At 46.7% G+C, this 21,260-nt stretch overlaps 2 protein-coding genes across 4 annotated transcripts in view; one reads left to right on the top strand and one right to left on the bottom strand.

Moving 5' to 3' along the window:
* Positions 1-13,852, bottom strand: part of JOSD1 (Josephin domain containing 1) — a 46,478-nt gene extending 32,626 nt beyond the window's left edge. Inside the window, exons 1-2 of one of the 3 annotated variants that reach the window (XM_073644234.1) lie at positions 13,714-13,852; positions 10,583-10,622 (exon numbers count right to left, since the gene is read on the bottom strand). The gene's annotated coding sequence lies outside the window, so the exon portion shown is untranslated. Of the gene's footprint in view, positions 1-3,095; positions 3,330-10,582; positions 10,623-13,713 lie in introns of those variants that run through there. The other 2 variants (XM_073644233.1, XM_073644232.1) reach the window with 2 other exon arrangements.
* Positions 13,853-19,479: 5,627 nt separating this feature from the next.
* Positions 19,480-21,260, top strand: part of GTPBP1 (GTP binding protein 1) — a 61,814-nt gene continuing 60,033 nt past the window's right edge. Inside the window, exon 1 of the mRNA XM_073644230.1 lies at positions 19,480-19,500. Coding sequence (XP_073500331.1) covers positions 19,495-19,500 — 6 coding nt within the window. The 5' untranslated portion in view covers positions 19,480-19,494. The remainder of the gene's footprint in view (positions 19,501-21,260) is intronic.

Genomic DNA, 21,260 nt, shown 5'->3' with positions numbered 1-21,260 from the left:
ACTGTAAATTTTCATTTCCAAAACTAACACCTGCATCAAATTAGATCTGCATCTAAAAAGGAGTGATCACACCTTGGAGAGCTGTTGCACCAAGTGGACTGACATGAATCATGGCTCCAACACGAGAGATGTCAACTGAAACAAAGGAGAGGATTATCAAACTCTTAAAAGAAGGTAAATCATCAAGCAATGTTGCAAAAGATGTTGGTTGTTCACGGTCAGCTGTGTCTAAAATCTGGACCAAATACAAACAACATGAGAAGGTTGTTAAAGGCAAACATACTGGTAGACCAAGGAAGACATCAAAGCATCAAGACCGGAAGCTTAAAGCAGTATGTCTCCAAAACAGGAAATGCACAACAAAACAAATGAGGAACGAATGGGAGGAAACTGGAGTCAATGTCTGTGACCGAACTGTAGGAAACCGCCTAAAGGAAATGGGATTTACATACAGAAAAGCTAAACAAAAGCCATCATTAACACCTAAACAGAAAAAAACAAGGTTACAATGGGCTAAGGAAAAGCAATCGTGGACTGTGGATGACTTGATGAAAGTCATATTCAGTGATGAATCGTGAATATGCATTGGGCAAGGTGATGATGCTGGAACTTTTATTTGGTGCTATTCCAATGAGATTTATAAAGATGACTGCATGAAGAGAACATGCAAATTTCCACAGTTATTGATGATATGGGGCTGCATGTCAGGTAAAGGCACTGGGGAGATGGCTGGCATTACATCTTCAATAAATGCCCAAGTTTACATTGATATTTTGGACAGTTTTCTTATCCCATCAACTGAAAGGATGTTTGGGGATAATGACATCATTTTTTTCAAGATGATAATGCATCCTGCCATAGAGCAAAAACAGTGAAAACATTCATTGAAAGAAGACACATAAGGTCAATGTCATGGCCTACAAATAGTCCGGATCTCAATCCAATTGAAAATCTTTGGTGGAAGTTGAAGAAAATGGTCCATGACAGGGCTCCAACCTGCAAAGCTGATCTGGCAACAGCAATCAGAGAAAGTTGGAGCCAGATAGATAATGAGTGACAAACAGTACTCTTCAAGTCCATGCCTCAGAGAGTGCAAGCTGTTATTAAAGCCAGAGGTGGTGCAACAAAATACTAGTGATGTATTGGAGTGTTCTTTTGTGTGTTTGTTTTTCATGATTCCATAATTTTTTCCTCAGAATTGAGTGATTCCATAATTTTTGCCAGGGGTTGTACTCACCTCCACCATTTGAGTGGTGTTGGTCCCAGGGATTGCGTGACATTGTAATGTCATGCGATCCCTGCAGCCAGTCAGCGCTGGCTTTACTCTCCCCGAAGTCTAATATACTTTGATTGTTTCACTCCTGGTTTTGGTTTACAAATACTGAGGTAAAAGACTCACCAAATATTGAATGTGTGAATGTGGCCTTGTTATTATACTTGGGAGGAACATGCTGATTGAGAAGGGGTTGTCCAAGTAGTGGACAACCCCTTTAAAGTGTATGGGGGGTCTTCATATTACTATACCAGCTGACATGCAGCACAGACATCATGAGCTCAAATCTAACCAAGGAAACATCTCCACTGATCTTACAAATCTTTCTGTAGGTTACCCTCGGTACAGTGTGTCCCTCCCATATTACAAGAAGTAACGTGAATGGCTATAAAGTCAGGGATGGACATATAATTGGTGCAACCTGTGTAGGTGTACAGGGGGCCCAAGAGGTAAGGAGGCCATTTCCAAAGAAGCTAGAATTCTGCATTATGAGGAGCTACTGGACTGAAACTGGCCATATATTGTTCTTGCACAGGGTCCTCTTCTGTCTGTGTCCACCTCTGTATACATTGATCTTGTGACCAAGGGATGGAAATAAGATTGTGGGGCAAAGATTAAGCAGACAATATTGTGTCAGAAATAGTGAGAATAGGAAGGGGCTCTGGGGGGGGGTAGACCATGGGGCACTAGAAACGGGAGGAGAGGACAGACCGTGGGGGGGGCAAACCATGGGCCCTGGAGACAATGTGTAGGGGGCAGACCATGGGGCCCTAGAGACAGGGTGGGAGGACAGACTGTAGGGGCAAACCATCGGGACCTGGAGACAATGGGGCGGGGGGGGGCAGACCTTGGAGTCCTAGAAACAATGGGGGGGGGCAGACCATGGGGCAAACCATCGGGACCTGGAGACAATGGGGCGGGGGGGGGGCAGACCTTGGAGTCCTAGAAACAATGGGGGGGGCAGACCATGGGGCTCTAGAGACAGGGTGGGAGGACAGACTGTAGGGGCAAACCATCGGGACCTGGAGACAATGGGGCGGGGGGGGCAGACCTTGGAGTCCTAGAAACAATGGGGGGGGGGCAGACCATGGGGCTCTAGAGACAGGGTGGGAGGACAGGCCATGGGGGGCAGACCATGGGGCCCTGGAGGCAGGGTAGGAGGACAGACCGTGGGGGGCAGACCATGGGGCCCTGGAGGCAGGGTAGGAGGACAGACCATGGGGGGGGGGGGCAGACCATTGGGCCGTGGAGGCTGGAGGGGGGGGGGGGGACAGACCGTGGGGGGCAGACCATCAGGCCCTGGAGAAAATAGTTGGGGGGGGGGGGGGGGGGGGGGAGACACAGACCATGGGGCCCTGGAGACAATGGGGGGGGGGGGGGGCACAGACCATGGGGAGCAAACCATGGGGCCCTTTAGACAGGTGGGGGGCAGATCTCCATACTGCACTGTGGACTATGCCAGTGCTACAGAACACACAGCAATGGCTTCATACATAGAGAAGTAGCCAGGAGAGTGGCGTAAACACTTATGAAGCGGGGTCACTATGAGCCCTGCCTGATGAGAGGGCTGTCAGCCGAGGTTACCTGTGAGCTACAAGGGGAAGTTGTCAGGAAAGAGGAAGTATCGGCCACAGCACAAAGTTGTCAGCACAGAAGGCTGTGCCTGCCTGTAAAGTTCCCTGAGGAGGAGGCCATGGCTGCTGCAGGCCCAGGAGCAGCGCTGACACCGCACCATGTAGCCGCAGACAGCGCTGACCCGGCCGGGTGTCTGGCCTACGTTACACATGACCATGTAATTTAGTCACTCAGGTTACACACTGACCTGCTCCAGATAAAGCCCCTGTGCACACAGCTCCTCACCTTGATCTCCACTAACCGCACAAGTTCACATCCTTCCCCGCTCCCGACCGAATGGAGAACCGTTCCCGTGCAGCTCGCCAGCCGTGTGACGTCACTGGTCCCAGCATTTCACCAGAACCAGCCCCAAGGCTTCGGTTCCTTGCGCTGATTGGCGCTGTGATGACGTCATGAGGGTTCCACGCCTCGCATTCGATATGCAACTTAATTGGCTGAGCAATTCCCTGTGGGCGGGTCCGGACTGGGTGACTGTTACTACTGGTAACTTCCGCTTTCGTGCAGGTTTCTGTCTCTGGTGCTCTGAGCCTCCCTTGTGTTGTGGCAATGGAGGCCAGCAGTGTCCTGGATGACGGTCCTAGGGCGCCATGTGCTCCTATGTTTCACACCATAAAATTTAGGACTGGTGATTTTATTTTTTTGCAACATCTAAATTTGACGTTAACATAAATGAGATCTGTGAAAGGTCACAGTCAGCTTCGCTTGTTAGTACAATGCAGAACTGTTTTGCAGAAGTTTTTCCTGGGGGCTTTAGCACTTATTACTTTAACAGAAATGGTCAAAAGTTATTTGTAACTACAAGATACTTAGTAGTTTACTGGTTATTTAAACTTTGTTTATTAAAAATATTTGTTTTTCAGCGTACACTTATTAATAAAGAACGGTCATGAAAAAAATCCTCTCCATTTTCAAAAACGGAGAAATTTTATAATTTGCTGCTTGTTGCCTAGGTTACCAACCACCTCTGCAGTCTATCAGTACTGGCCAGTCTCTTAGGCAAAAAGCACATTGCATACAAGCTCTTTTCCACAGAGCTTGTAAGCGCTGCTCGGAAGCTAGACAGACCTGTGGATCCAGCCAGCTCTGCTCGCAGCATCGCAACGCAAACAATTCAGGGCAGCGGTTCAATGATGCTGCTGGCTGAACTGTCAATCAGGAGCACACCACCCTTCGCAAGCAGGAAGATGGGAGGCAGAGGAACAGTGCGCTCTGGAAGATCAAGGTTGTGGAAACTCCTTTAACATTAAACACAACTTTGCTTCTGGTAAAACCATATGTACTAACTTATGATGGGTGAGTTAAAAATTGTAACAACATTACAACAAAGGGTAAGGCTGCATGCCCACTATGCGTTTTTCAAGCATTTTTGCCGCTGAATTTCCGCAGCGAAAACGCTTGGTAATACGTGCCCCATGGTCCCCAATGATAATCCACATGTGCTGTGCACATGCTGCGGAAATTTCCGCTGCGGATTATCATTGCGGAAAAATCCACAGCATGTCCATTATTATTGTGGAAACGCGGCGTAATTGCCACCATTGACTTGCATAATATCCGCATGACTATATGTGCACATGCGGATATTAAGCGATTCAATGTGCAGATGGTACCCAGGTCTGGAGAAGAGGAGACTCTCATCCAGACCCGGGTACCATAGTACCTGTTAAAAAAAAGAATTGAAAATAAAAAAATATACATTATACTCACCTTCTGATGGCCCCCAGTCTCCTGTACAGTGCATACTGGCTCCCCGGCGGCTTGCAATGGTGTAAAAGGACCTGCGATTAAGTCATTGAGTAATGTGACTGATCACGCGACCGCTGACGTTGGCGGTCGCGTGACCTGTCACATGACTAAATGACGTCATGGAAGGTCCTTTTACACCATGGCGAGCCGTCGGGGAGCCAGGACGCACCGTACAGGAGACCGGGGGCCATCAGAAGGTGAGCATAATGTTTTTTGTTTTATTTTTTATCATTTTTATTCTTTTTTAAACTATTAACTTGGTCACACTATATAAATCCATGCCGGTTGCGTGGATTTATATAGTGTGACCAAGTTGTCAAGCACTTTTCCAAGTGATGCTAAAATCACTTGGAAAAGCGCTTGATAACCCGCATGCAAAAATGCATGTGAAAACGCTTGACAAACGCTTCTACCTGGCGGAAAAACGCATGTATAATCCGCATGCTTTTTTCCTGCCAGGGAGATGCAGAAAAAATAAGCAGCATTTCTGCATCGTGGGCACATAGCCTAAATGTACCCTAACTGAGAGAGAGAGAATTCCACGCAGAAAAATCCGCAACAGAGTGGCCCAATACGGCAGTGAATTGGGTTTTCACTCATTCATTTCATTAAAAGGGAACCTGTCACCAGGTTTTCTCAATATAAACGAAAGCCACCATCCTTAAAGAAGTTGTCCATTACTTTATATTTACCCCCCCCCCCAATGTATCCCCCTGGGACTCCTATGAATTTTTGTAATTACCTTACGTTGCAGATAATGCCTGTGAGCAGCGCTATCGATGGCCGCTCACAGGCATCACATGACCCCGCGCTGACGTCATGACAAGTTAGGCATGACTCAGCGCTGGGGTCCCTGCGGTGGCTGCTGGGTTGTGGGCGGGGTTATCCCCCGCGTCACACCCAGCATCCACCGTGCACTTTCCCAATGAACGGGGAGAGGCAGAGCGCGCAGTGGATGCTGGGTGTGACGTGCGGGTTAACCCCGCCCACAACCCAGCATCCACCAGTGGAAAGCAGAAGAGGGACCCTCGGCGGCTGCCAGCACTTGTCGTGACATCAGCGGATGTCAGCGCCGGCTGCAGCCTGGGGTCACGTGATGCCTGTGAGCGGCCACCAATAGCGCCGCTCACAGGCATTATCTGCAACGTAAGGTAATTACAAAAATCCTTAGGGGCCCCGGGGGGATACATTGGGGGTTAATATAAAGTACTGGACAACTGCTTTAACTGTTCTATTACAGCAGTCCATCAACCTGTATCTAAGCCCCCAACTTCCCCTGCATATGCCAAAAAATACCGTCCGTACTTCTGACACACATTCTGGTTCGATTGGCGTCCTTTTTCTTTTCACTGCACATTCTTAATCCCCGCCGCTACCGTCCTCCTGGCTTGATTGATGTGGATGATGAGTCCTATGTCATCTCCAGGTCGCTACAAATCTTGTACCTGAGCAGTAGAAGTGCAGGCGCTCTATGCTTCGTCCTACTGAGGGCAGAGCAAAGTACCATTCTGTGCATGCACCGACACAGACTTCACTTCTGGGTTAATAGGTTCCGGTGCATTGTAGGACTTTGCTTTGCCCTTAGTAGGGTAGAGCATAGGGTGCCTGCACAGGCCTCAGCTTCAACTGCACAAGTACAAGATTCGCAGTGATCTGTGGATGATGTAGGACAAGTCATCCACATCAATCAAGTTAGGAGAATGGCAGCTGCAGGGAGTGAGGAAGTGCTGAAAATAGTAAAAAGACGCCCATTGGAGGTATTTTTTAGCATTTGCAGATGCAGTTGGGGGCTTAGATACAGGTCGACGGACTGTGGTAATAGCGTAGCTAAGGGTGGTGGCTTTAGTTTAAATTGGGGAAACCTTGTGACAGGTTCCCTTTAGAACGCTATGAAAAAATTAAAATGGAGAAATGTTGACATTGTTAAAGAAGTACTCCCAACCAGGGACGTAACTGTAATAGGCGCAAGGGCTGAAATCGCACCCTGTCCCTGGAACCCAAATGGTCCATTCAGTCCATATGAAAAAACTATTACTATTAAAGAGCTTCGATAGTTGGGAGCCCTGGTGGATATTTTACATTGGGGCCCACGAGCTTCATGTTACGCCACTGCTCCCTTCTTGTTTTCCTAATCCTGTCTATGTAATACAGAGTAGGTCAGTTAATATACTTCCCGCCATTTTCCCGGGGTTCAGCCCTGCTCCGGTCCATTTGTAGGGCACGTGAAAGTATCTCTTTGCTGTCTCACTCAGGGACCGTTGTGTGGCGTGGTGCTGCTTTCTCAACGTAATGCTATGCAGATTCAGAACAAGGCTCCATAAGTGTACATTATGGATGCTTCCATTCTATACATAAACCCCAATGTGAACAGGCAAGTCAGCATTTAAATCCCGTAACCAAGAGGCTCAGCCCAGCGCTGGAAACCAGGAAAGATGGCAACCGATGAGTATATTAACTGACCTACTCTATATTATGTAGATAGCCATGATTAGGGCTGAACAATTGGTTGGGCATCCTTGTTTAAATCCACATCCTGGGCTATAGTAGGCCTCAGTAACATGGTTTGGCCAGTAATTCATTAGTATTTGTAAGCCAACATCAGGAAGGTCTCCAAAATACAGAAAAAGTGTGAATTTTTCAACGATAGTTCTCTCTGTACTGTCCTCGCTCTCCTGGTTATGGCTTACAAATACTGATGTAAAATACTCACCAAATGCTGGCATGTGGAAAAGGCCTAGATTTCTTCTGGATTTTCGCAGAGGACATCACCCTTTCTAATGCAGAAGGTGTGATCCACAGTAAATTAGATTACATGTGGAATTAGAGCTCAGTACCATTTACTTAACTTAAAGGGAATCTGTTAGCCGATTTTTGCTGTGTCATCTGAGAGCAGCATGATGTATGGACAGAGACCCTGATTCCAGCGATGTATTACTTTTTGGGCTGCTTGGTGCAGGTTTGATAAAATCCATGTTTTCTCTGCTGCAGATCTCCCAGTTCTCTGAATGCTGAGCTCTGTATAACCCTGCCCCCACAACACTGACAGCTTTCTGTGTACACTGTGCATAGGCAGAAAGCTGCTAATTAGTGGTGGGGGGCACAGAGCAGAATAACTCCACGACATGGCACAAGACAACTAGTTCTGTAGTGATGATCTCCTGCCAGTAAACTACTGATATAATAAAATCTACAACAAGTAGCTTTGTAAGTGACACACTGCTGGAATCAGGGTCTCTGCCCCTACATCATGCTGCTGTCAGATTCCCTTAAGGGCTCATGCAGACGTCCGTGGATCTCTGTTTTATTACGGACTGCAATGCATGGACTGGCTGTCGGTCCCCAGACCAAAGCATGACAGCTTCATATATTTCTATGAGGCAGTCCCATAACCAGTCCGTGTATCGCAGTCCGTAATAGAGCTGGGTTCCACGGACGTCTGCATGATGGTTTCACACATCCATATGTTTCACGGTCTGAGTGCGGACCATCCTTTGGTCTCCTGACCTGAACTCAGCAGGTTCTTAAACATAGATTAGGCTGTTGAGTTTGGGTCAGGAGACCCGTGGATGGTCCATACTCAGACTGTGAAATGTATGGATGTGTGAAACCGGCCTAAGGGTATGTGTACACGACGTCCTATAGATGGAAGTGTAGACTCTTCAGGAAAATTATGGTGCTTTATTCCTGAAGTGCCTTTTCTGACGCCTAATCGGATGACCTTTTTGATGGTTTTGTCGCCGATGTCTTTCTTTTTTAAAATTCTACAAATAAAATATTAACGGTTTCCAACCTAAAACCACCAGAAAACTGGACAGGACATCTCTTGTAGCCGCTTCATGGCTATCGATGCCTGAAGTGGTTAAAAGCAGTGCCGAAAGATGGACCATATGCACAGCAAGTCGTTTTCACATTGCTGGGAATGTGTTCAATCTTTTTGATTCTTTTTCACACAAATTTCAGGTGAAATACGCCTGAAAAAGTCGACGTGTGCATAAACCCTTAGGCTGTGTTCCCACCGCGAGTTTTTGACGCTGAATATTTTCGCTGTGTCAAAAACGCAGCATCTAACAATTCCAGCAATGTGGATGGGAGTTCTAGAAATCTCACGCCCTCTGTGCTTTTTTTTTTTACTCAGCGTAAACTGACCAAAATGTTAATTTCTCTTGCAGCTACGCTGAGTTTTGTGTGCAGATTTTCTCCATACAATTACATTAGATATGGAAAATCCCCAGGTAAAAAATGCATGTGTGTTTTTAGAGTGAGTTAAAAACGCATGTACGGTAATCTGCAGATGACTGTATCAATAAAGTTTTGTCAAAGCCAAATACCAGGATGTATCAAAAACAAAGCTTTATTTAAAACATGACACACCAATAAGGGATAATTTCAGTGTCCTAATGCAATAAAAACACAGCGAATAAAAGACAAACAAAAATAAAATGCAATTAACGTCATTTGCATAATAGGTGCAGAAAATCCGCGACATCAAATACTGACTGTGGGAATGTAGCCTAAGGCCACATGTTCAGTATTTGTCACAGATGACGCTGCACCAGAAGATAAGAGATTCACCAGGTAGCACCTAGGCTATGTGCCCACGATGCAGAAATGAAGCGGAAAATTTCCGCTTCACTTCCGCATGTCCTTGCCTGGAAAAACGTGTGCGGAATTTGACACACGTTTTTCGTGCGTTTTTTTAAGCATTTTGTACGTGCGGATTTGCCTTGCGTTTTTTAATGCATTGAGAAGGCATTTTCGCATGCGTAAACGCACAAATAATGGACATGCTGCGGATTTTTCCGCACATCAAAAACGCTGCAGAAAAATCCGCAGCATGTGCATTGACATTGCGGCTTGTCATTGGGGACCATGGGGGACAGATTACCAAGCGTTTACACTGCAGAAATTCCGCAGCAAAAGCGCATCGTGGGCACGCAGCCATACCTGGACCACAGTCCCATGAGTGGAACGGCTCATCTCTAATGAGGACCTTTGTGGCTTCTGGTGGAAGCTGCCTCCTCCCATTTGGCTGTAGGTGTTTTAAATGAGCACAGATTGTCGGCGTTTTCTCTAACATGTGCAGTTTGAGGTCTGAAGCTAAAGAGAGGTGAGTGTTATATTAGATAGGGAAGGTTTTAGTCATGTCACAATGAGGGAGGGGAAAATATCTCCGATATTTAAATGTTGATCCCAAAACATGCTGAAGAAAAATGAGCCAAAGTTATTACTGTGTGTCTCTTAACAAGTCTGGCACCTCTTTTGGGATTGATTTACCTGCTGTGATTTCACAAAATTACCCCTAGAGTAGGGGCCAAAGATCCACACCCCCCACAACAGTGTTCTGTGTCACCGCTGAAATGGTACTTTCCAGCCCCCACTGCATGATATCACATGTGTGTCACGCCACAATAATGACATCATGCCAGGCCGGCAAATCAAAAGAAGTATAAAAAAACTGACCAGCACCTGCAAACAGAATAAGACCAGTGTGAACAGGTGCAAGCTGTCGCTACTAATCAATATAACCAAGAGAATGCAGCTGAGCTCTGAAATGCTATAATACGCCAACATTGAATATATGAGACTGGAACTGCATTACTGCAATAGAAAATGTTATAAAAAAAATAAATAAAAAAAAATTTAGGCACATATTTGGCCAGTTCATGAGAACCCAATAACCAGTGACAAAGCATACTCCTTTGTTGGGACCCTAAACCTTATATTGAAGAGTCGAGACCAGAGTCACGCAGACATGCACACATGCGTGAACACCCAGGCAGACATGTACATGCAGACATACATGTACACACAGAAATGCATACGCAGACAAACAAATGCAATGCACAAAAATATACACAAACCCATACACATGCAAGCATATACACAAATGCATATAAACATTCACACATATTTGGGGTGTTAACTTACCTTGACTTGTCTCCCGTCCAGCCCATATGCTTTTGAAGCGCTGTTAGGATGGAAAGCAGGGTACGCTTAGTGACCTCACTTTTAGCAGACGCGGCCCATGTCTGCTACCTGTGATGCAGCAGTGCGTGCGACCCCCTGCTCGGCCCGGCACTGTCTGCGCCTCGCTGCATTTCAGCTAAGTGCCCGCGTGCATATGTATGTTTTTTTTTTTCTCCCCTCTCTCTCTCTCCCCCACCTGAGCAAGGAGCCTACCGGGCATTTCTCTGGCACCGCATCAGGCCCCATCCATTAAGCCGCTTAAAACCCTATTTACCTGAAGATTAACCCTATTTCTGCAGATAAATAGTGTTTCCCAAAGTGACGAGTTACCCTTAAAGGGACTCTGTCAGCACAGAATGACTGTTCAAGCTAAGTACAGGCGCTCGGTGCTTCACAGCGGAGCCAACCATTTTAAATTCACCTAGCCACTTGCTTGTTTTCCATTATTTTTCACCCCCCCCAATTTGATTGACAGCTCTGACTTCATAGAGCTAGAGAAGGACTGAGATGGATGGAAAACAAGCAAGTGGGAAGGTGTATATAAATGATTGGCCGCGCCATGAAGAACAGAGTGCCTGTTCTTGGGTTGCACAGTCATTCTGTGCTGACAGACTCCCTTTAAAGAGGTGTCAAATACACTTGAAGGAATTCACTCTGACTCCTATCATTGTACATAATGCACCTGGCATTATACAGTTGTGCTCAAAAGTTTACATACCCTGGCAGAATTTTTGCTTTCTTGGCCTTGTTTCAGAGAATATTAATGATAACAAACTTTTTCTCCACTCATGGTTATTGGTTGGGTGAAGCCATTTATTGTCAAACTACTGTGTTTTCTCTTTTTAAATCTTAATGACAACCAAAAACATCCAAATGACCCTGATCAAAAGTTCACATGCCCTGGTGATTTTGGTTTGATAACATGCACAGAATTTGACACAAATGGGTTTGGATGGCTACTAAAGGTAACATCCTCACCTGTGACCTGTTTGCTTGCAATCAGTGTGTGTGCATAAAAGCTGAGTGAGTTTCTGGGATCCAGACAGACTCTTGCATCCAGCCACTGACGTTTCTGGATTGTGAGTCATGGGGAAAGCAAAAGAATTGTCAACGGATCTATGGGAAAAGGTAGTTGAAGAGTATAACACAGGAAAGGGATACAAAAAAATAGCCAAGGAATTGATAATGCCAGTCAGCAGCGTTCAAACTGTGATTAACAAATTGATAATGAGGGGCTCTGTAAAAACCAAACCACAGTCAGGTAGACCAACAAAAATTTCGGCCACAACTGCCAGGAAAATTGTTCAGGATGCAAATAAAAACCCACAAATAATATTAGCTGAAATTGCGGACTCTCTGAAAACTAGCGGTGTGGCTGTTTCAAGATGCACAATAAGGAGGCACTTAAAGAAAAATGGGTTGCATGGTTAAGTCGCCAGAAGAAAGCCATTACTGCGCAAATGCCACAAAGTATCTCGCCTACAATACGCCAAACAGCATAGAGACAAGCCTCAAAACTTCTGCAACAAGGTAATTTGGAGTGATTAAACCAAAATTGAACATTTTGGCCACAAACATAAACGTTACATTTGGAGAGAGGTCAACAAGGCCTATGATGAAAGGAACACCATTCCTATAGTAAAGCACGGAGGTGGATCGCTGATGTTTTGGGGATGTGTGAGCTACAAAGGCACAGGAAACTTGGTAGAAGTTGAAGGAAAGATGAATGCAGCACGTTATCAGCAAATACTGGAGGCAAATTTGCTCTCATTAGCCCTGAAGCTGCGCATAGGACGTACTTGGATGTTCCAACATGACAACGATCCAAAACTCAAGGCCAAGTCGACCTGTCATTGGCTACAGCAGAAGAAAGTGAAGGTTCTGGAGTGGCCATCTGTCTCCTGACCTCAATATCACTGAGCCACTCTGGGGAGATCTCAAGCCTGCAGTTGATGCTAGACAGCCCAGGAATTTACAGGAACTAGAGGTTTTTGCCAAGAAGAATGGGCAGCTTTACCATCTGAGTAAATAAAGAACCTCATCCACAACTACCACAAAAGACTTCAAGTTGTCATTGATGTTAGAGGAGGCAATACACGGTATTAAGAACTGAGGTACGTGAACTTTTGATCAGGGTCATTTGGATGTTTTTGGTTGTCATTAAGATTTAAAAAGGGAAAACACCGTAGTTTAACAATAAATGGCTTCACCCAACCAATAACCATGAGTGGAGAAAGTTTGTTATTAATATTCTCTGAAACCAGGCCAAGAAAGCAAAAATTCTGCCGGGGTGTGTCAACTTTTGAGCACAACTGTATGAGTATATAGCAGTATAATGCTGGCACGATCCTCCTCCAGAGCGGGTCCACTGCGAGATACAAGCAGCAGGCATCCTGCAGTGGACTCGCTGGTGTGAAACTACCCTAAAGATGTTATCCAGGGATTTTGTTAACGGGAATCTGTCACCAATATTATATTATCCTAACTAAGGGTAACAATCTAGTGACAGATCCCCCTGGCAAAATACTGGGTCACTCAGTTGTACCAAAATCCTGGGCCGTATTTGGAGTTTCTGCTGCCCTAGGCACTGTCATCTGGTTGCATGGATATATATAGTGTGACCAAGTTGTCAAGCATTTTCCAAGTGATGCTAAAATCGCTTGGAAAAGCGCTTGATAACCCCCATGCAGAAATGCATGTGAAGAACGCTTCACATCCGCATGTACAATCCGCATGTACAATCCGCATGCGTTTTTTCTGCCAGGGAGATGCAGAAACGCTCAAAAACAATCCGGAGCATTTCTGCATCGTGGGCACATTGCCTTACATTAATTGTATGACTCAATATTGAGCACACGTAGCCATCTATACACAGCGGGAGGCCGCACGGTGCCATCTATACACAGCGGGAGGCTGCACGGCGCCCCCCCCAGAGACAGAGGGAGGCCGCACGCAGTCACGCATACACAAACATATACAGATATATACATACACGCATAAACACATTTGAAACACAAAAATGCATATAAACAAACCACACAATGATATCTGCCTGCACACACTCAATCACTCACTCACACACTCACTCTCACCATCCCCCGGCTCCGCTCCAGTCCTCCTGCTGCTCCTCTCCGATGCAGCACTGCAGGCCGGGCGCACGGATGCTGCTTTTTCTCCGGCCGGGCCAGCACTGCAGCAGTTAACTTCCCTGTGCTGGCCCGGTGCGTCACTGCTAGGAGACAGGGTCTCCTAGCAGTGACGCGACTGGGCCATCACAGGGAAGTTAACTGCTGCAGTGCTGGCCCGGCCGGAGATGAAGCGGCGTCCGTGCGCTGCTGCTGGGGGAGGGGGGGGTGGAGCCACCCGGCCGACTCGGGGCACGAACCCAAAAAAAAAAAAACACGCTCAGGCGCCGCCCTAGGCACGTATCTAAGGGCAAATACGGCCCTGCCAAAATCCTGTATCAGACAGCTCCGGCACATAATGATGAGTCCTGAATATGCATGAGTTCCCAACTTTCTTCATCCTCCGCTGCTAATTCAGTTAAAGAACTGTAAATCAGGGACAGGAGAAAGCCGGGAGATCAGGACTCGTCATTCACTGCTGACAGAAACTTATTTTCCTAATAAAGTATAAAAGTACAGTAATAAAACTGTTTATGGTGGGCTATAGTGTGGGCCCCGAGAGTCAATTCTTCTGGTGGGCCATAGGCACCCCAGTCCGACCCTAGTCGTGACGGCTTGCGCCTGTTCACACTTGTCTTATTTGGTTAGTAGGTGCTGGTCACTTTTTTAAATTTTTTTTAAATTTTTTTTATATTTGTAGTACACTTCCTCTGAGCAGTCCTCCCATCATGCTAGGGCATTTTTAATTAGAGCTGAATCCTGCCTGCTCTTTAAATCATAGGCTTTCAGCCTGGGAGAGGCATATTAGGTTTATTGTTCCAACAAAGGGTATGCCTTGTGGCTGGCTGTTGACTTCTCACGAACTGGCCAATTTATCCACCAAGTACCTTTTCATTTTTAAATTATTTTCAATATCAGTAATTCAGTTCCAATTTCATATATTCAATGTTTGCATATTTATTTGTATATTATAGGATTTCAGAGAACAATTGTATTTTCTTGGTTAAAGGGAATCTGTCACCCCCTGGGAGATATCAGACCTGTAATATGGGCATACAGGTTATAGAAATGTAAATCTATACCTACTTGTATGGCCCATATTAGCAGTCTGCTTGCTGAGAAATGTATTTTTATAAAATCTGTTTTCCTCTGCTTGGCACCCAGGCGGGGATTTCTTGGCGCCCCCTATCTGCTTGGGGCGCCAAGAAATCCCCGCCTATCTGCTTGGGGCGCCAAGAAATCCCCGCCTATCTGCTTATTTTGCATTTTCCACCCCTCCCCTGCACGTCACAGGGCCCTGTGAATTGCACTCCTCTCATTCACATCCCGAGCATGTGCAAAGCGCTGCTGTGACGTGCAGGGGAGGGGAGGAAAATGCAAAATAAGCTGATAGGCGGGTATTTCTTGGCGTCTTAAGCAGATAGGCGAGGATTTCTTGGTGTACCCCAGGTGACAAGCAGATGAAAACCGATTTTATAAAAATAAATTTCTCTGCAAGCAGACCACTAATATGGGCCATATAGGTATATATAGATTTACATTTCTATAACCTGTATGCCCATATTAGAAGTCTGATATCTCCCAGGGAGTGACAGATTCCCTTTAATCAAAACAGCTGCAGATACTGTCAGGTAAGAGGCGGCACTCCCTCCCCTGTTCCATGGACCACAGATCACTGTTGTGGCAGATGAAATGTGTGAATCCATTCACACCTACTCTACCTAATATATACATCTTCATCATAGATTGCCAAGCAGAGTAAGAGCCTTCTCAGGAGCTGAGCCCGCACCATACATTGCAGTCCTGTGACGCACAGGTTGAGCTTCAAGGTAGAACTGTGATTTCACTATATAATGCAATACTGTGGTTTTGTAGAATATAATATAAGCAATGGGAGAATCGCAAATTCCAGTCCCTTTTTAAAGTAAAATTTAAAAAAAATTGTCACTTTCCTTCAAAAATAGATGGAAAACATTTAGTATCATCGTGTTTAAAAAAAAAAGTGCAATCAAAATATAAACACCAGAATTGCCATGTTTGTTGTGACTGCACTTCAGGAAAAAAAAATGCAATGAAAACATATGTACCCAATCCAGGGGCGGACATATCACCAGCGCAGCTGCATCGGGGCCCAGAGGTGCTGGGGGGCCTGCCGACTATTTTAGCTGGATGTGCGGATGCACGTTCAGCTGAAATGTACTGTGGTGCTGGGGGCCCTCCAGATCCCTGTCCTGCAATACAAGCCGCCAGCCAATCAGAGGCCAGCAGCTGATGTTGGCGTGCCTGCGACCTCATGACGTCATGCGCCATGGCGGGGACAACGAAGTCAGCTGTCGGATCCTGTGCCGGCTACAGAAGTGTACTGCGCATGAGGTGGGAATGGAGGAAGGTGAGTGGAATTGTTTTAATTTAATATAGAGGAGAACAGAAAACATATTAGGAAGGAGCCAGGATGGGACACCAGGACCTCAGGGGGAGGGGCCACAGTACTGGAAGCTTGACTATTGCCTGATAGCATCCTCTCCCACCCCCCCATTTCATTATACAACCCGGATAACGTTTCTCCCACCCGCTATTTCATTATGTTTTCAGGGACCTGTAATGAATTTGTGTGTGAGGGAGAGGATACAGGACAGGAATTAAGACTATGTGCACATGTTCAGGATTTGCAGCAGAAAATTCTGCTGCAAATCCTGATGTGTTGGCAGGAAAATACACTGCATATAATACATGTTTTTGCCATGTATTTTACATGCGTTTTTGTTTCGTATTTTCCCCAACTCATTAGTATGGGTGAAAAACGTTATGAGAATTGACATACTGTGACATGCAGAAGAAGTGTTGTGCTTCAGATGCATCCAGCAAATAGAGGGGTTAACAGTCACAGGAGACGGGGAGTGTTTTAGCAGAGCCTCAGGGGGATTATAGTGAACTTGTTGTTGTAGTCTGGCTGAAGCCAAAGAGAAAGGTGGTGTGTTATTTGGATCTGACAGAAGGCAATGGAACAGGATTCAGATCAGGAGAGAAACTAAACACAGGTCAGATAAACTCCATGAACTAACAGTGCAGATTATTATTGGGCAGGAAGATAAGGACTGGATGGAATTGTGTCACAGGGATCATCTCCCTCATCAAACCCTCCCCCACTCCATCACCATGCAGGATAAAAAATGCTGTATACTATTGTGTCCTTGTGAAGGAAAAGCCTGTGGTTGTGTATGCATAGAAGTGTGATGCTAAGAGATCTAATCTATGCTGAATTATGCTACTGAAGAGACTAGAGAGGTTACTGTAATGAAGATTGTTGCTGTATTTAATTTGAAGCACGGCCAGCGCAAGTCAGGAATATGACTTGCGCTGGCCGTGCTTCAAATTAAATTCCACTGTTAAACGGTTGAAAAAAAAAGTCTTGTCAGATGTCTGGTCAGCAATTGAATCTATCGTGTGCCTGTGAAAAGCTGCAGCCTATGGTGGTCCTGAGTAACGGTTCCTCCAAGATTCCAAAGAATTCATGAAACACGTTTCGCCCTATCTGAACCTAGCGGCGTGCGTGTAACAATACTGTATACTTTAACCTGTTGCAAATCTTCAAGAAAAAAAAAAAAGCAACATGTGCATGAGACTCATTCACTTTGCTTGTACTCTAAAATACTTCATAATTTCCTCAACAAATCCATGTGGAAAAAAGCAACAAAAACAGAACATGTGCACATAGCCTTCAAATCAATTGGGGTAGAATCAGAGACTGATTATTTTATATTTATTGGGTTGTGGTGATTATAGTTAGGCTCGCTCTTGCGATTAAATCTGACGAATGCAATCCGATAAAAAATCGGATTGCATTCGGACCAATTTCATCCCATGATGGCGTGCTCAGTGGCGGTTTTTTTTTTCCAGCGCTGATTGGGTTGCGATCGGGCTGGAAAAAAATCGCAGCATTCAGATTCAGATCGCACGCACCCATATATGCCTATGGGTGCGTGTGAAACATCGCACTGCACTCGGACAACACCCAAGTATGTATGGTGCCCCCTCGTCCCCCTATCCCGGTATGTATGGTGCCCCCTCGTCCCCCTATTCTGGTATGCATGGGCACCACATAGTCCTCCATATAGTATTATGGGCCCCATATATTGCTCCATAGAGGATACTGGCCCCCATATATTGCTCCATAGAGGATACTGGCCCCCATATATTGCTCCATAGAGGATACTGGCCCCCATATAACGCTCCATAGAGGATACTGGCCCCCATATAACGCTCCATAGAGGATACTGGCCCCCATATAACGCTCCATAGAGGATACTGGCCCCCATATAACGCTCCATAGAGGATACTGGCCCCCATATAACGCTCCATAGAGGATACTGGCCCCCATATAACGCTCCATAGAGGATACTGGCCCCCATATAACGCTCCATAGAGGATACTGGCCCCCATATAACGCTCCATAGAGGATACTGGCCCCCATATAACGCTCCATAGAGGATACTGGCCCCCATATAACGCTCCATGCAGGAGGCCACTCTTCCACCCCCCCCAATATAATGCCCCATGCAGGAGGCCACTCTTCCACCCCCCCCCCCAATATAATGCCCCATGCAGGATGTCACTCCCCCCCCCCTACCCCCCCTCCCCCCCATAAAATGCCCCATGCAGGATGTCACCTCTCCCCCTCCATACAATGCCTCATGCCTCCATACATTAAAAAAAAAATTAAAAAAATCAAATGCTCATCTCGCTGCTCCGGACTCCTCAGCGTCGCCGGCGACTTCCCGCTCTGCGCTGTGATTGCTCAGGAGAGAGCGCGGTGTAAAGATGTCACCGTGCCCTCTGACCTGAGCCACGGAAGAGACCGGACCTGCTGTGGAACCACGGGGAGAGGTAAGTGTTGTGCCGGGGCCCTGAGCAAGCGGGTGGGGGGTGGGTGCTGGCACCGGAACCGCTTTCCTCCGCTCACGGGTCCCATAGCGCACTGGGGTGCCTGCCAGTGAGTGGGCCCCCCTGCCTGCTCAGGGCCCCGGCACTTGCCTGGGTGCTGGCGCCGGGCCTTATGGTACCCCCTCATCCCTCATCCTGGTATGCATGGTACCCCCTCATCCTGGTATGCATGATACCCCCTCATCCCTCTTCCTGGTATGCATGGTACCCCTCATCCCTATCACGCTGCACACACAAAAAAACAGACTTGTACTCGCCTTTCTTCCCTGTGCTCCAGCGCCGTGCCCCGCTCTGCCAGAGTCCAGGGGTGGAGTGTGGTGCCGGAGTATGTGCGCGCCCATACCGCGCTATCTGGCGCCATTTTGCTGAAAACACACTGCAAATGTGTCTTCAGTAAAATGGCGCCGATAGCGCGCAATGCGCATGGGCCGATTCCGATGCTGCATTCCTGCTCCGGTCTCCGGCCAGAACAGAGGCGCTGCTGCAACACTCCTCCCGGTTGGGTAAGTATAGTGCCGGAGATCACGGTATGCATACAGTGTCTATGCATACCGCGGTCTCCGGTGCCATACACTCCTTTTACTTGTAACTGCTCCATGCGTTCTTCTGTCTGGAGCCAGATTGCACAGGCGTGTCGCACTTGCACAGTCTATAAAGGCTTCGGACAGAGGGACGCATCTCCGATTATATTATAGATGGATGTGAATATATTATTATTCCTTGTTACTTTTAGGGCTGCAGTGATCACTCTGACGAGTCGTGACTGGGGGAAGAAACATAAAAACTGCTCGAATTAGACAAGACTGGATGGAGGTATTTGTTCTTTATACTGTACTAGGTGGTGGCCCGACTCTAACGCATAGGGTATTCTAGTACAAGGGTCTCCTGTTCCACGTTCCATGGTGAGTGACGGGTTGTGGGAGGGGTTATCCCCCATCGCGACACCCCCGGCATCCACCGTGCGCCCATTCATTGAGAGAGCGCGCGGTGGATTCCGGGTGTGACGTGATGGGGGATAACCCCACCCACAACCCGTCACTCGCCGTGGAACGCGGAACAGGAGACCCCCGGCTGCAGCCGCAAATAGTCGTAACGTAAGTGGAAGCAAGAGCCGGCTGCAGCCGGGGGTCACGTGCTGTCTGTGCGCGGTCAGCGATAGCGCCGCGCACAGGCAGTATTGGCTACATGAGGTATTTACGAAATTCATTAGGGGCCCCGGGGGGATACATTGGGGGGTTAATTTAAAGTAGCTGCGCCAATATCGCTAATTGGTCGTGCCCGGCCGGGGGCGACCAATCGGCGAGGCGTGGTTCAAATCCCGCGCCAATTTGCGGTCGGACTGCGCCTGTCGCTGATTGGTCGCGGGCGGCTGGCGCGACCAATCAGTGACGCAGGATTTCCGTTACAGACAAACAGACAGAATTAGACGATTATAGATAGATAGATTACTTGGAGTAATTCTGTTTGTAAAATCCCTTAGGCCAGATTCTCACATTTGTGTGATATGTCCATGTGCTGACATTTTTTTTTTTATTGGATGGCACAGCACACGGACTCATAGATTTTCATAAATCTATTCACGTATCTGTAAAAATCATGGATCTGAGAGTGAGATCTGTAAGATTCTGAGCATGCTATTTCTAATTAGATCTTGAGGATCAAAACACGACATACTCAATTGGTCTGTGTGCTGTCGGAGAAAGAAATCGGGCAGCACACCGACACTTCACACCGATACAAGAATGTAGCTTTATAGCACAGTCCCTTAGTGTATAGTGTACATTCTAGTTATATACAGTACAGACCAAAAGTTTGGACACACCATCTCATTTAAAGATTTTTCTGTATTTTCTTGACTATGAAAATTGTACATTCACACTGAAGGCATCAAAACTATGAATTAACACATGTGGAATTAGGCTGTGTTCCCACGTAGCGTTTTTCAAGCGTTTATGCTGCGGAATTTCCGCAGCGGAAACGCTTGTAAAACGCTAGGTAATCCGCACCCCATGGTCCCCAAGGGGATTCCGCATGTTCTATGCACATGCTGCGGATTTTTCCGCAGCGTTTATGCTGCGTACAAAAATCCGCAGCATGTCATTTAATTTTGCGGAAGTGCAGCGGAACTCCCGCCATTGACTTGCATTGAGACGCACAGAAACCGCGACTGTACATTTTTACAAGCGGCTTCTATGCGTCTCTATGTGCGGATGGTACCCAGTTCTGGAGGAGAGGAGACTCTCATCCAGACCTGGGTACCATTGTACCTGTAAAAAAGAATAAAATAACAAATAAAGTTTATACTCGCCTGTCCGGCGTCTTCTCTCTGAATGCCAGCAGCGCTGAAGGACCTTCACCGCTCTGTCTCGCGATATGCCGGCAGCCGGGAACCAGCCAGGAAGCAGCGCTGCAGCCACGCCGGGGCCTCGGGGGTGAGTATAGCTTTATTTGTTTTAATTTTTACGGTTCACACTGTATAAATCCATGCTGTTTGCATGGATTTATACAGTGTGACCTAGTTGTCAAGCACTTTCCAAGTGATGCTATCGCCTGGAAAGCGCTTGTCAATCTGC

Source organism: Phyllobates terribilis, unplaced genomic scaffold, assembly GCF_046119375.1.
Source record: "Phyllobates terribilis strain yellow unplaced genomic scaffold, ASM4611937v1 Scaffold_8__6_contigs__length_399053987, whole genome shotgun sequence".
Taxonomy (NCBI): Eukaryota; Metazoa; Chordata; class Amphibia; order Anura; family Dendrobatidae; genus Phyllobates; species Phyllobates terribilis.
The sequence above is the reverse complement of the archived record's forward strand: the minus strand, read 5'-3'. Positions and strand labels throughout refer to the sequence as shown.